This window comes from Gymnodraco acuticeps, unplaced genomic scaffold, assembly GCF_902827175.1.
Source record: "Gymnodraco acuticeps unplaced genomic scaffold, fGymAcu1.1, whole genome shotgun sequence".
In the NCBI taxonomy this organism is placed as follows: Eukaryota; Metazoa; Chordata; class Actinopteri; order Perciformes; family Bathydraconidae; genus Gymnodraco; species Gymnodraco acuticeps.
Window position 1 is genome coordinate 119,739 of NW_022992285.1, and position 15,716 is coordinate 135,454.

At 44.7% G+C, this 15,716-nt stretch overlaps 1 protein-coding gene across 2 annotated transcripts; it reads left to right on the forward strand.

Annotated features, from left to right (window-relative positions):
* The first annotated feature begins 572 nt into the window (after positions 1 to 572).
* Positions 573 to 14,423, forward strand: tasorb (transcription activation suppressor b). 2 transcript variants are annotated; one of them, XM_034207604.1, is made up of 23 exons: positions 573 to 1,007; positions 2,363 to 2,508; positions 2,736 to 2,828; positions 2,923 to 2,995; positions 3,395 to 3,486; positions 3,578 to 3,712; positions 3,827 to 3,951; positions 4,280 to 4,311; positions 4,529 to 4,634; positions 4,868 to 4,971; positions 5,222 to 5,331; positions 5,768 to 5,840; positions 5,955 to 6,029; positions 6,307 to 7,158; positions 7,705 to 8,000; positions 8,092 to 8,194; positions 8,288 to 9,141; positions 10,507 to 10,629; positions 10,890 to 11,049; positions 11,397 to 11,505; positions 11,621 to 11,799; positions 12,294 to 12,428; positions 12,681 to 14,423. In XM_034207604.1, exons 1-23 carry the CDS (start codon positions 704 to 706, stop codon positions 13,895 to 13,897), a joined length of 5,496 nt encoding a protein of 1,831 aa, XP_034063495.1. In that variant the 5' UTR covers positions 573 to 703; the 3' UTR covers positions 13,898 to 14,423. The 2 variants fall into 2 exon arrangements, with proteins under 2 accessions (XP_034063495.1, XP_034063496.1); XM_034207605.1 differs by having other exon boundaries at positions 12,684 to 14,423.
* The last annotated feature ends 1,293 nt before the right edge of the window (positions 14,424 to 15,716 follow it).

Genomic DNA, 15,716 nt, shown 5'->3' on the forward strand with positions numbered 1-15,716 from the left:
AGGTATTACAAAAGTTGGATTTGTTCTGTATACAGAACAACAAATCCCACAAACGATACCCAATATATACATTTTATATATTGGGTATCGTTTAAAGCTAGTGTATTTGTCATCTAAAATCATCTCAATTAATTTATAAACATTAAGGGAATCATTACAATTACACAATGTGTATCCTCTATACACAACAGCTCTTATACCAAAATGGTACTTAGCAGCATAAACCATTTAGATAAACATAATTAAATTAGAATAATAATGGTGTTGGTCATTTTTATGGTTATAAGGATATTCCATTGATTCCATTATTTTGGTAATATAAGTGATATTTTACACATTTAGATTTCAATTCAACAACATAATGTTTAGTTTCATTATAGTAGCATGTGACAAATGGGTGGGTCTTTATACATTTTGCCTTGTAAATAGAATGTGTCCTAAATTAGTTTACATTTGCATACATCCTTCACCGCCATGTTCACTCACTATTGCATCCATCACTCATCACCGGTCGGGCAGTACCCCGCTCCGCCGCTGGGTGGCGTTTGTAAACATCGTGACGGCAGCGTTTTGCAGTGGTGGAGAAGAACGTGTACGTCATTTTCATAATGGCGGAGGCTGGTTGAGGAGGAGTGTGTGTAAGTGAAGCGCCGCCGTAATCGTTTGAGCTACATTGCCCGTAATACGTGCACGGTGCCCGAAAATGGCCCTGAACCCCAACGCGGTGGGGAGAAGGGACTCAGAAAGTACCGCGACGGACGAAATGCAGCTGGAGGGAGGCGAACCCTTGAAGAAATCAGCCGCCACCTCGGCCACAGCCAACCAAAATGGCGATCAGCCTGGATGTGGAGACGGTGTAATGCCCGAGAAAGAAGCCCCTGAGCGGCGCAGGAGCGTGCAGGCAGATGCCCGGAGCTTTGGCAGTTCCGCCTCGCAAGGCCAGAGACCGAGCGAGGAGCTGCCACGGAAGAATTTCCAAATCCCGAGGAAGATAAGAGAACGGAAAGGTGGTGCCATATCGCTGCTATTTTGAACAGAGCCTGTCCTGTCTTTCATAATTCTGATGCTGCATGTTGCTAGCCTGCTAGCTAGCTGGATGGCCTCGCTAGTTTTACTAGTTTAACTTAATGTCCACGGGTTAAGATTAAACCAACGACGTAGTATGTAAGCTATCGGACAGTCTGGACTAATGTAGCGTGAGTTGCTTTAGCAGAGCTAGCTTTGGTGGTCCAACCCAGGTACCCAAGTTACAGCAGTTGGCTACATGTCCCTTGAAGGCTCCTGAAAGCAACACACTGCCCGTTTGAAAGACCACCTTGTTTGGCCGTTACCTTTTTCATGGGACTATAGTCTGATTGAGTTTCGCTGCTGGTGTCATGAGTTTGTTGCAGCCATCACCTGACAACATGTTGGTGTCATATTGACCTCGGTGAAGGGCATGAATAATCCACCCAACTTCTAAAAAAGGTTTTCACAATACCAATAAGTAGGGCTGCCCACCAGCTTGATGTCACTTGTGTATCAGAGCATCCTTCTTACACCTTCACCTCACAGTACAATACAACGACACTGGCCCCATCATGTCTCAAAAAGGAGGCAGCAGAGTGGTTGTTACAAACCTCGCTGTCATACATCACTTGTTTGTGTATATGCAAAGTTGAGCTGCAGTTGCTAGACTAGAGTCTTTATTAAGCAGCCACGCTTGCAGTATCTGGTCAACTCATCAAGGTTCATATGTAAAGCAAAAACAATGTAATTATTTTTGGTAATCTTAAATGTGAGACAGACCTGGCTGTGTGCATCTCCAGATTTGAGTCAGTCAGCGTGTTTCCTCACCTGAAATATGTATCACTTCTTGTTACCCCACAGCTTGAGTGAGGCTGACACTGCTCCGTCCAGTATTTTGCAAGTGCTTGTTCTCTTCTTTATATGTTTTTGGATTTATAAAATAAACCTTTTTGTAAACACAGACAGAAGCTAGGTTTCGTCACGTGTTGGTTGATATAAGAGATTCCTACTTACTGCTGATCAGTGTTCAGCTTATTCCTTAAAGGACAACTCGGTAATCTATTCTAGTCAGCTGGCTTTAGCACATGGGAAGTAGAGGCAGCTGGGTCAGTGCAACCCCAGTGAGATTCACTTAATGCACACTAAGAGACTTTCTGATAATAACTGAAGTCTTAACACAGGTCACATGTATCCTCTTCTCCTGTAAGAAAGATATATTGGTACCATATCACCCTATACATGAGGATGATTGTCAGCTTGATGTTGCCGTCTCCTGTGGATTGAGTTTAAGTGTTGGAATGCTTTACTACTACTCTGCACATTTCTAATGAACTGATCTCCTCTCTGTGTGCAGGCTTGTACCAGTTCCTGCCCCCTGACAGCCGGGAGTTTGAAGACCTTGTGAAGATCTTCTCCTCGTTTTACCTCGACTCCTCATCACGAGGAACCTTCTCCTACTGCAAGGCAAGGCTCATTCACAATGAGCTGCTGGAGAAGGAGGTAGGTCAAAGTCTTCCTGTGGGCAAAATGTCATTGTCTCTACACACATTCAGTCTTTACGGCTTAGCTGGTCAAACGACTGTTCTCGTGGCTCACATGGCAGGATGGAGATCATGCTGAGGCCCGGCTGTAATCAAATGTGATCTTTACAAGTTACACATTCTACCAGTCATGCATGTTAAGCTCTGCTGTATTTCATTGGCTGTCTGCTCCATGTTTTGTGCCAGTTCATCGAGAAGCGGAGAGAGATGAAGCAGGAGGGGCGGACGGAACCGGAGCTGACCGAGTCATACTGCTTCCTTTTCCCAGACAAATCCAAGGTAATAATAACGGACGTGGTGATGATGGTTTAAAATAATGATGTTTTCTCATTGTGCATGATTCTGAGCTCTTCTTGTTCTCTTGTTTGTGTAGCTCCAGTGGATCTGTGAGAAGGGTCTGTCGGTGGGACACTCCAGGATTACTACACTAGGAAACAATTCAACGGGTGAGTTAGTCTCTTTCATGTTGTTTCCTCAAAGGGAGACAGTATTGTTTTTGATTAGATGTTCTTTGTCATGTTATTGTTTTAGCACTGACAGCGGTATTTGTTTCCTATTTCATTTGTTAGCCGATTGATAAGCAGCTACGGTTCTTTGTTTATTGTGACCTGATTAATTTACAACCTTACGTGCTATATCAACAGCTGGGAATGGCTCTTAAATATAAAAAAGATATCACTTTAATGTTGGTTCATCGCTGACGAATGTTTTGTCCTCTCAAAGTATCGCCATGTAATTGACGTGATTATTATGGTTTTGTGTGTAAAAAGATGATACTTGAATGCATTACTGATGGAGTGTGATTATGACGCTGTTCCTCTAATCCAGTTATTCTGTCGTTGTAGGTGTTTATGTCTCAAAATATTCTGATCTGTTACAAATCAATCCCTTCGAAGTGGGCTCGTCTGGAGACATAATCATTTTCAAAGTCATGAGGGTATGTCTACCACTCTATTTTCATTTTGTGCTGTTGACAGATTTCTTATTCCCGTGGGATCTTAAGCTCACCTGTCTGTTTTGTCTCTCAGGGCCGAATAAAGCACATCCATGAGAACATGCCTAAGAACGCTATGGAACCGAATCAAAAGTTTGACTCTCACTTGTCCAAAAGTGCCAATAGGGTTACGTCTTTGCTGTCTTACAGGGCTTTTGAGCTCACACAGGTAAGCGAGAGGTCTTTGTTATTTCACTTACTTTATGTTTTGTATTTTCAAATTAAATTACTTTATGTCATGGACAGAATTAGTTAATAACACATATTTCTTGTTGTCTTTTAGCAATATTTTTTTGAGTTTGCATTCGATGAGATCAAGGCACGACCCAGGCACGTGTGCCCCTACGCTGTGGTTTCCTTTCAGTACAAAGGCAAGGAGGCTGCAGCAACTCCTATGACTTCACACAGGTGCGTATTTTCTGCCCATCTCCGCTGCTACTGCACTGAAACTGTACTTTGAACATTTTAAATATATTATTAACCAGCCCTTATTAAAACTATTACTTAGTTGTATACCCCGTTTATCTAGGCCCTTTTTTTGTTTTATGTATATATGTCACACTGTGGGACTGAGGGAAACGGTATCTCGAGGTTTCTGGATGTATAACACATGTAGTAATTTTGACAATAAAGCTGACTTTGAAGTGATGACACTTGGCAGTATCTCCCGGCAACTGGGGAGGTTTTCATAGTGTTGTGTGTTTGTAATGAGCCTGTTTTTCATTTCTCTTAACAGGTTCAACACCATTTCACCTGAAGGAAGGCGAGGTAAAACTATTTTAAATCGTACTTATTTGATAAATATTGAATAAAATGAAAAAGCCTATATGTGTGACGCACCCTCAAAATGGTCCAAATTCAACGACTTTCCGGAGAAGAGATTCTGTAAAAAAAAAAAAGGGCAGGGATTTCAGGGATATTCCAGCAGTTCCTTTCTCTCTGTATCTTGTCTGACCTCTGACCTTTGCTGTTGCTCCTGTTGCAGGGAAAAGCTGCTACACTGTGTGGAGTGGTGTACTGGTGAACAAGGGCCAGGAGTTATTCCCAATCTGTTTACGATCCTCCTCGCGCTCCTACCTCCCTTACAAACTGTGAGTCAACCTTTAGTCTCTAACATCATTCTGTGTATCTCTAAATGACCTTCACAGTGCTATTAGAATGTCCACTGTTAATTATTAAAGACCCCTTTTTGCATAAAACCCCTCTATGTGCTTACATTTAACACTGCCAAGAGGAGGTTAAAATGAATGTGTGCAATGAAAAGACCGTTTTTGTGTGGATTTTGTTATGATTTGCTATTTCAAATCTGTTTTCTCCCCTGAAGGCCTGAGAAGCTGTCGCTGAGTCGAGGTATGCAGCTGGAGCAGGTGAAGCGAAAGATCCCCTCTGTGCTTTTTTCTTGGGACACTTACAGCGCATCACGGGAAGGTCAGTCCGAACTGCACATGTGAATATCTCATAATGAAATGCTAGGACAATGCCCTGGTGATGCAGGACAAATGCATTACTTGAATTTCAATTCATTAAGCTATTCTAAATGCATACGCTGCATTTTGTATTACAGAAACAGCTACTTAACTTAATCAATGTATATGATTGACTGAGCATGCAGAAAACGACTTCTTTAGAGGACTTATGGGTCTGCTGTTTATTTGAAGTTGCTTTTCTTGGTCCGCAGTGATGAGGTGTGGGATGTCCTGCAGCCTGTTCGATGTGACTGACGGAAAAGGAAAACCAACCAATGGTAGCTTGGCAGCGCTGGTCCACAAACTGGAGAGGGACAGGATGGTGAGTCACCCTAAAGGGAAACAAAAAATATACAAAATCCCAGTTTACCAACTCAATAAACTTGGGTCCAAATTGAATTCAAAGAATCAGGATGTCCGGATTCAACCATAGTATTTTCCTTCGAATCCTCCTTATTTCACAATCTGATAAAGCACACAGAAATACAACTATTTGTACACACTGTTGCATTGAACATAATCATTCAATGTAATAAAAGTAGATTTTGTTCAATAAACAGTTATTTCCCCAATAAACAAGACAATTATCCAGGTAAAAACATCTATTCTGTTTTTCTTTTACTTGATCTAGTCAGTTTGTAGTGCGCACTAGACAAATAAAACCTGTCAAGCACCAAACTGGTGTTATGATAGCTCACATTATCTGATAATGATACACCCCGGTGCTTCTGACTGCAGTGTTGCCTCTCCTCATTCAGGTGCTGGTGAAGTCCTTGTTTGACAGGGGCTTTCTGTTCCTGTTGTCCTCATCGCAGATGGTGGAGTCCAAAGGTGCCAAAAAGCTTTTACTCTCCTCTCATAATTCTCTGTGTCAGTAAAACACCTACTTGATTCCTTCTGTCGGTGAGGGTTCAGCTTTGAAACAAGTTGCTGTTTGTTTTGCAGAGCGGCGGGGGCGCGTTGAGAAGAACCTGCAAGCATTATTCATCTTTCAGGAGTCAAGGATGGTTGTCAAGTATTGTAAGTATTGTTCACACCATCCATTCCTATTCTAACCCTGACCAGCAGTGGCCGAATCTGCATGAAGCTCCCCACTTCAATGTTTTAATGGCAAATAGAGAATATTTGGATAAGACAAGCGCATATATTTAATCAATGACAAAATTACATAAAAAACGAGTTGTGATGTTTCCATGTGACAACCCCAACTCCTGTAATGAAGCTCCTGTCTCTTACACATTTAATAGTGCAGATAAAGTATTTTAGCTGACACTAACTTATGTGTACTCCATTGTAGCATCCAGACTGTGCGAGCCAGAGACGCTGGAGCCCAAGCCTGCTACCGTGTCCTCGATGGAACCTTTCATCCCCGCTCTTCACTACGCGCTGTTCAAGCTGCGGCCCAACCCTGGCAAGGACCTGAGCTCTGGGGTGGAGCGCCAGGCCACAGACTACCTAACTCGTATGGAATCGGGCACGGTGCGACCCTTCATTCCGCCCGAATACAAACAAAACGTGGACGAAAGGACCAACCCGCTCCAAGTGCCCAGACCCAAATTTAACATGGAAGCCGTGCTGCATTCTTACGTCAAAAACCCCGCAAACTCGATTTTACCTCTGAACAAAATGAAGGACATCCGTGAAAGGATACAGCACCCAACACCCATCCCCACACCTGCCCCGGCCCCAGTGGAATACAGCCCCGTTTCCGACTGGGGCGGCTCGGACAGGGGCTCAGACCGGGCAGAGAGACCCGCAGAGAGACCCGCAGAGAGACCCGCAGAGAGACCCGCAGAGAGACCCGCGGAGAGGCCTCCTCCAGAGAGGCCCGCACACGAGAAGCCCCCCCCGGACAGCAGCAAGCGGAGACAGGGGTTGGCCCATTCTAACGGGGCCCAGCCGCAGCCCAAGACGAACATTGAGACCCCGGCTCAGGCCCCTCAGAAGTTGAAGCTTTCCCACAATGAGTACGATAAGGACAAGATGAAACAGTTGCTCAAGCTGATCCAGCTTCATAAGAAGGCACTTCCCCACAAGGAACTGGGAGAGGACGCCAACAGTCTAAAGAGGAAGTTTGAGGGAGAGGAGATGGGGGGCATGAACAAACACCAACGCACAGACCCGCATAGCAACGGGGAACCAAGCAGAGGTGAGGACGGACGCCTGCAGCTCTCTCTCTGGCTTTATTTAAATTGTGTAATTTAATTTTCCCGATAATTTCCACCTACTGCCTCGAACGTTCATTCCTTTAGAAATAATGAATATTATATTAGTTTCACAACACTGTCTGAGTTCTGAGTAATTGCATTGTAAACTAAAAACAACATCCCCATCGGCACCATATCGACATGGAGCCAGTGTATAGGATTACAAATTACTTTATGATTGCTTACATTTTTAAATGTCAAGCATGTTCGGGGCTCATCCAGGTATCTGTTAATATACTGGTGTGCCAGTTCATCAACTGCTGCCACAATTGTAGAGTTAAGTTCATCAGAAGCTGAAAAGCTTCCTCTGAATTTAGGTAGTTTCACTTCCTACACCTAGAGTAACATTTAAACATTTTATAATAATGCATATCTTTCTTCAAGTATTCTGTAATATGTACAGAACAGCTTTAATTGTGAAAGTCTACAATACTTTCTTACACACTAATATTGCAAATGTCTCTAACTAATTGTGTGCACCCTGCTAGGAGCCACAGCAGATGAGATCGTTGATGAGGGCGGGCAGAGCGACAATCTGACAGCAGTGATGGAGAGCATGGGCATCTATGACACGGACCTGAGGGCCCATGGCAACGCAAACCCCACGGCAGTCAACGACACTCAGCGTCTGCTCAAGATCCTCCTGGCCACTCTCAACAAAGCCATGGCTCAGGGTGCGATGGCGGTGCCGCCAAACCCCGGGGAACCATCGACAGGTTCAGGGAGGGCTGAGCCGGACCTCACCAAACTAAATGAGCCTGTACCTCAGACGAACTACACAGAGGTGAAATATGAACAGCTGTTTTATTACAGAATAATTCCACCATGAAATCAACCTTTTTGGGAGCCTAAAAATATGTTTTCTTTCTTTTTAGGAGGACATGGACTGTAGCCCTGGTAGTCCACTCAGCCTCGGATCCCCAACAGAGCAAGCTCACGCCTCAGGCAACCCAACATGGGTTCCCCCCGCTAATGAAGGTACCTCAGAGCTGTCACTTTACACAGGCCTTTGTGGACATATTTAGATCTGATTCATCACTGTGACACGTTTACTGTCTTCTCTCCTTACAGACAAAGCACGGCCTTTTCCTGAGCCGAAGCCCGAGCCTAAGCCTGAGCCAGTATCTGTGACGATGGCAGACAGCTACCCAGAGCCCAAGACCCCCGCAGCGGTGAAAGTAAAAAAGGCGGTCGCACCCCCCACGGTACCAGTCGTAGAGGAAGTTCCCTTCAGGCCCTCCATCAGCCTGGACACCATACTCAACCAGGAGATTCACAGTCTCACCTCTAACATCAAAAACATCATGCAGATTCAGCACATTTGCTATTCTTCGCGGCTCTCCCCGAGGTTGCTCCCTCGCCACAGCTGGCTGCCCAACAGCTGCTTCTCCGACTTTGTGATACCCTACGTCTCGCCCGTCCCCACTCAAGGGGAGGTCAAAGCACTGTGTGAGAAGATGGACAAGCTGATCCCCAGCCCACCTGCTCCCCCCAAGGTCACTTCTCCACCTCCCGCAGTCACGACATCTAATCTTACCACACCACCCCCCACCCCCGTACAGACTCCTAAAAGTAAAGCAGACCCCTCCCTGTCAAAAAGCACCCCCTCCTCTCACGGTGGTAAAACGGGCACTGTCAAAGGATCCGCTAAGTCTAAATCAGAGGGCTCGTCGGGAAAGGTTAAGGGAGAGCTCTATTCTCCCTCTCAGGTCACACCAGACTCTCCAGAGCTGAAGACCCATAAAAAGGACCCTCCTTCTGGGAGTGGACCGGGCCTGCTGGCTGGCAGCCTCATCGGTCAGCTGAAGCCTGAGGTGTTCAGCAGCCTGGTGGAGATCTTTAAGGACGTCACCAAGAATACGGTCAAATTCTACATCTACTCCGGGGACGAGGGGGACGAGAGTTCCGTCTGCAAGGAAATCAAGGTACAAAACAAGGGCTCAATGTGGTTTTGAAAGTGGAGACCAGGGGGGTATACTACGAAGCAGGATTTTCGCTTAGCCGGCTAAATTCAGGGAAAACTCCGGCTTTCCGGTCCTACGAAGCTGGTTCTCTTTTTAGCAGGCTAGATCTCCATGGTAACTTATGCTAAGCGGCTAACCTGGTCGGGAGCAGGTTAGGTTGCAGGCTAAGAGCTCAACTCAGTGAAAGCACTGCCTGCTGACCAATCAGAGCTCAGTGTGCGGAGTTTAAAGCGATCAAGTCATATTACAGGAGAAAGGAAATACAGAAAAGCTGCCGTTGCAGGAAAGACGGCCGGCAAAAATCACCGACTGTGTGAACGTGAACATTAATAGAATATCACCTCCATCTTCAGAGCAATCTGACTATTATAACATTAGCGTTAAGAAAGCTTACTTAAATATCTGCCACAACATAAGTACACTGAGTGCAGACGTCAACGTGTCCCATTATCATTCATATCACATCATATCACATCATAATGTATCATATATCTCCTTATCTGAGTCAGTTGAGCCGTATCTGGCCGTGCAACACTCACAGTGTCACATACTGTATGCAGAAGTATTATTTTAAGCAACACATTAAGTTGACGAAACACTCGAGACAAATGTAATTAAAGTCAGATCGTGTTTTAGACGGGGCAGTGATATCATAAACCTGTTAATGTACGCATTCAAACTTTATTTGTGCCACACAGCTATGTGGCTTTTATCCTGGATAAAGTGTTTAAGTCATGGATGTTTAAAGTTTAACTTCTTCATATTTGACTAGTATTAAAGTTCACTTTTCATTCAGGAAGTATGACGCTGCGCTGTCAGTTCATGTGAACGCGCACCTAACTAGATAGGACACGGCTGGCTTGAGCGATCCACTTGATAACCAGCGTCGTAGTACCGTTTAGCGAGAGCGCGTATGTTTTGGATTAGGCCAACCGGCTAACTCAAACATATCCAGGTTAGGTTGAACCAGCTTCGTAGTATAGGCCCCCGTTCATGGTCATTTATAATCTTTGGGATTGTGTTGTGCTTTTAAATGTTTGTCAATAAATGTCAGTCTCACAGAGTTCCTAGAACCTTTCACAATGGTGTTTTGTAATAATTCAAAACCCAAATATTTATGAGTTTATAAGTACAACTCAAAAACATTCCTCACAGACCGACAGCAGGAATGTGAAAGGTTACACTCTCTCCTCTTTGCCACTATGTGTTCCGTGTCCCTGAGCTCATCCTGTATCTGGCAGACAAGTTGGTATGTGAGGTGAAAGAGAGAAGGACTTGTTCATCTGTCTGTCTTTAACAATTACGTCTCTCCTGTCTGTCACAAAGGACTACTTGAAGAGTCTCGGCAACAGCGAGTGCAGCCCGCAGACGTTTCTGGAGAACAGCAGCAGCTTAGATAAGCTCCTCATCATCATTCAGAACGAGGACATCGCTGCACACGTGCACAAGGTACGATCACCTCCTGTCACTATCCTCATCTCATGGCCCCAGCTGATCCACACAGTGATCAAACTTTAATATTAGCATCCTAATTGAATTCAACATCTGCTGCAGAGTATTGTTTTTCTTATCTGGCAGCTGACTTTAATTATTCTATAGGGTTCTATGCGCACACTTTGAAGACAATATGCACATGTATATATTTAGATATACATACATTCAATACAAATGTAATAAAATAACTTTGAGTTCACCTTTTCATTCTGCAGATCCCAGCACTGGTGTCTTTGAAGAAGTTGCCCTCAGTGAGCTTCGCTGGAGTCGACACTCTGGACGATGTCAAGAACCACACTTATAACGAGCTGTTTGTGACCGGAGGCTTCATGGTGTCTGATGAGTTCGTCCTCAACCCTGACCTTATCACGCAGGGTAAGTCTGTGTGGGAAGTGTGCGAGTTCATGGAAATGTTTGGATGAAATATAAATGTTTTCTGATATATCCTTGGCCTAGGAATAAAAAATAGATAAAACGACAAGTATTTCATGCAAAACCAGCACACCCAAAGCCAATAGAACACACATTTGTAATCACCCTATCAATATCAGTGTGTCAACATCCGAAAGCTTTGTCTCCAAGATTAGGTTTTACTGCAGGAACTTAAAGTGTGAGCCAGTCCTGAGAGTATATGTTATAGGTCTAATTTCTTAACCGTTGGAATGGCAATAAAGAAAGGGGTAAATGTTAACTTGAAAGCTTATGTGGCTTGTTTTTTCCAGATCGTTTGCAGGGGCTGCTGAAGTTCTTGGAAGAGCAGAGCACCCCTGAACACCCCTGGCAGTGGAAGGTGCACTGCAAGTCCCAGAAGAAGCTTAAAGAACTGGCGAGGTGACTACCTAAAATGCATTATTAATAATAGATGGAGAAAATGTTTCTTTTGTCAGTCGCCTAATCGTTGCAGCTGTAATTCAAATCAAATACTATTTTTTCCGTTCTCTTAAAGGTTAAACGCCAACGCCATGGGGCTGCTAAACCTCCTCACCGTGTATCAGAAGAAGCACCTGGTGGAGTTCCTCCCGTATCACGAGTGTGACACCCAGTCACGTCAGGCTCCAGACCTGGAATGCCTGATCAAGCTCCAAGCTCAGCACACACAGCAACGGCACCTTATCTTCCTCACAGGTATAATCATCTTCATCATTATCAACTAAAGTCACATTCATCAGTCTTCTAAAAGTAGCATAAAACTACAATGTATGTTTTTTTTTGTTAATTAGAAATGTTTAACTTCTTGATTAGGGATGTTCCTTTACCAGAAATTCAGTAAAAAAGAAAATATTATTTATTCAAGTTTCTTTCCAAAAACCATGTTTGACATTTGTAAATATCATGACAGACTTATAACTACCTTTGAACTGAATACAGCCTGAATGCACCATAGTGCAACTCTGTAAAACACATCTTTACCAGCTGTTAACAGCTAATGTTGACTAGCTCTCCTGCACATTTTCAGATGTTGGCATCAACTTAGCACCGCAGTATCGGTTTTCAAGACATCCCTATTCCAAATGATATAGAGGGAAATGTAGATGATGTAAAAGTATTAAATGTGTGTATCGCTGTCTTTGATTCATTTTAAATTGCTGACTGAATTATTGCATCTTGTGTTTCGACAGAGAGGCCATTTGAGATGTTCCTGCAGTATTCCAGAAATGGGATTGTGATAGGGAGCATTGATGATGTTATGAGCGGTTTCCACAGTCTCATTGGCTCCATCAATCAGAATGAGCTCCCGACACCGCCCTCCACAGGTGGGTAACGTCGTCATCAGGCATACACACAAAAACCCTGGAGATTTCCTGTCGTTTTGCTGCAGTGTAATTGCTTTGCCAAATTGCCTTTTGTTCTGTTCATTTATCTCGCCTGTGAAAATATGATTGTACTGTCTAGCAGCGCTTTTAAAACACACTTTGTGCTGGTAATGCATCTATAACGCATTCCTTGATAATATCTTCCTTTCCACTTTTCCATTTATCTTTCTCTGCTCTCTCCTGCTCTCCCAGTAGTAAACGCTGAGTGTGTGGAAGAGGAGGACATGTCATTAGACTCTGATGATGGTGAGTCAAACACCATATTGGATCCCTCAGAGCAGAACAAGGCAGTTCAGAGCGCTCCGCAGCCGCCCCCACCGGAGACGGAGGAGTTTCGTCCTCCGCTTCCAGACCAGCAGGCGACTCCTGATAGAACTCCAACGCTGTCTGACTACAGTGCTCTCAAGACAGCCATCTCTCAGTTCAAAGCCACCAACCAGATGGGAATAGGCTCTTCAGACATTGGCAGCTTATCCCCGGGCAGTTTTCCTGTGAATCCTCACCAGAGCTTCCTGTGTCCTTCAGCCTCGTGGTCCTCCTACACTGGCTCCTCCAGCTATGCAGCCTCCCCCGCCTACCCTGCCTCGCCCTGCAGCAGCACCCAGGAGCAGGAGTATCGGCCTGTCCCAGCTCCAGCCTCTGCCTCAGCAGGACCTCTAGCCAACCTGGCTTCCCTCCCCATGGAGGTCAGACCCCCTCCTCCACCTCACCTCATGATGCTGGGACACACATATGGCTCAGACACCGGAGGAGCTGGGCCTTCTGGGAACTCTCCGCTCACCACCACGCAGCCCTACACAGACCACAATGACTCAGCCCAGCCGGGTTACATGACCGGCATTCCATCACATGCTGGCGGGACCCCTACGCAACAAGACAGGACACACATTGGACATGGGGAGGGTCCATGGGGGTCAGCAGGTGTCAGTACTTTTCAGACTGCCAGCAGCCAGGGTGGGGTCACTGCTGGCCAACTGGACCCAAGCGGGCTCACTAACACTGGGGAAACCCTCGGAGGAAACACCCCTGGTAGTCAGGGGGGCAGTACTCCGGTGAATTGCACCAACAACCTTGGAGCCTCTGTGGGCTTACCCACAATGGCCACCAGGGGGGGCTCGATGGTCAGACCTAAGCTGCCTCCACATCTAATAAGCGCTGTGGGTTATGGTTGCATCCCTGGACAGATGGACCATGGGCCCATGAGGGGGGGAATGGGTCCTGGTTCTTTAGGGGGCTATCGGGGCAGAGGACTTCCTCCAGTAGGGCTTTGGCCACGGCCTGGACGAGGACATGATCGGGGGAACGGGTCTGGAGGTGGACCCTGCTCATGGGGTTACCCAGCAGGCAGGGGGAGGGCACAGGACTACTACTCAGACTACACATACACTCACAACTATCCTCCTGAATAGACAATCATGTTTGAAGGGGCAACACAACAGCCAACCTCCAGAGACTATAAGTGCTGGCTGAATGTAAATATTTTCTTGTCATAAACACATTTATTTGAATCAGTAAATAAGGATCCTGGTTTTTCTACATTAATAAAAATGGATACAGGCAGTGCAGAGTGTCCTACTGTTGTGTAAACTGTATGTACCCTCTTTCCATGTGAGCTATTTGAGACACTGTTCAAACCACTATATTTATATTTGCCAGCAAATGTTAATGGCCTTCCAGCTTCTTGGAATTTAACTTGTAATTTCTGTTTCATTCTGTAATTCCAGGTTTTGAAACGGTAAGGGGAAAGACTGATATTTTTTTAAGGAAAGAAAAAATAGTGAATGAAATTTCTCTTTTGCTGATTGTTTCCTTTTTTTTTCTTTTATTTTACATATTTGGTTGTCCAAAATTCTATTGAAATAAACAAATCAAGTTGTTTGTGTGACCAGTATGACAGTGTCAAGCAAACTATTAAAAATATGAATTAGAACTGTCTTACTGTCCTTTCACTTAAACTCCATACTGTATTCAGCTACCTACGATGTATGTGCTAATCATGAGGCTGGATAATTTAACCTGAAAGAGCCCTAAACTAAAATGAGGTAATATGGAAGACAAGTCTGAGATACTAAGATTTCATCAACATATTCTAATAAGAAACGGGTCTGATTCCCAGGAGGAAGGATGTTAGTGCTCATAAAACGATTGTTGTCAAAAACCTTTCAACTCTATTAAAAACTAATTTACTGACCATGACAGAAGGCACAGTTCACTGCAGCAAAAACTATTTCACTTGAAGCTAATGTCTTTAGCCGAGTAAGCAGTGTGTGCAGAGCCGTTTCGAGGAAATGCAACACTTAAAAGCCTTTTGAGACCTCATGCTGAGTGCAATTCGTCCCTTAACTCTCCCACCACTGAAAGGATCATTAGGAGGGTCCTCTATTATGTGTACGTATATTGCATTGTTAACACAGTGAAATCCTTTCAGTGGAATGAATCACCAGAGGGCGCCATTTACTCTTAATGTGGAAAATAGGTTAACGGTTTATCTCCAGAGTCTCATTCTGGTTGTGAAATAGATGCCATGGTAACTCGGGAAACTGCGAGAACATCCCCCCCCAACCCCCATTTAATCAATTGTAGCTAAGACCCAACACACAAACACTGATGGGTTTTCGTTCACATTCAAAGAGCTACATTTAACACCTGCAATACTTCCAACAATTGCAGTGTTAATCCACTGTGGCTGACTAGGGTTGTGTTCATTGTCATTCTCCGAGGTGTTAATGATGGAGGAAAAAAGCATACTGATCGTTGATTTAATTACTCTACTTACTACACTCACTGATGTGATGGGAAAAATATATGAAAACAAACAACGTTTTAATGAAAGTAAAAAACTAAGGAAAGTAAAGCCTTAAATGAATACAATGAAGAAATATTCCGAATTATTTGTGTGTGTGTGTGTGTGTGTGTGTGTGTGTGTGGGGGGGGGGGGGGGGTTAGTTGAGTATAATTTCAAGGAATCATAACCATCCATCCATCTTCTCCCGCTTATCCGTGGTCGGGTCGCGGGGGTATAGCAGTTCCAGCAGAGCCCCCCAAACTTTCCTTTCCCTGGCCACATCAACCAGCTCTGACTGGGGGATCCCAAGGCGCTCCCAGGCCAGCGAAGAGATATCATCCCTCCACCTGGTCCTAGGTCTACCCCTAGGTCTCTTCCCAGCTGGACGTGCCTGGAACACACCCAGGTGGCATCCTAACTAGGTGCCCGAACCACCTCAACTG

Coding starts and splice junctions, on each gene's coding strand:
- tasorb (XM_034207604.1), top strand. CDS start 704: ATGGCCCTGAACCCCAACGCGGTGGGGAGAAGGGACTCAGAAAGTACC. Junction 3,713..3,826: donor GGGCTTTTGAGCTCACACAG/GTAAGCGAGAGG, acceptor GTTGTCTTTTAG/CAATATTTTTTTGAGTTTGC. Junction 8,195..8,287: donor GGTTCCCCCCGCTAATGAAG/GTACCTCAGAGC, acceptor CTCTCCTTACAG/ACAAAGCACGGCCTTTTCCT.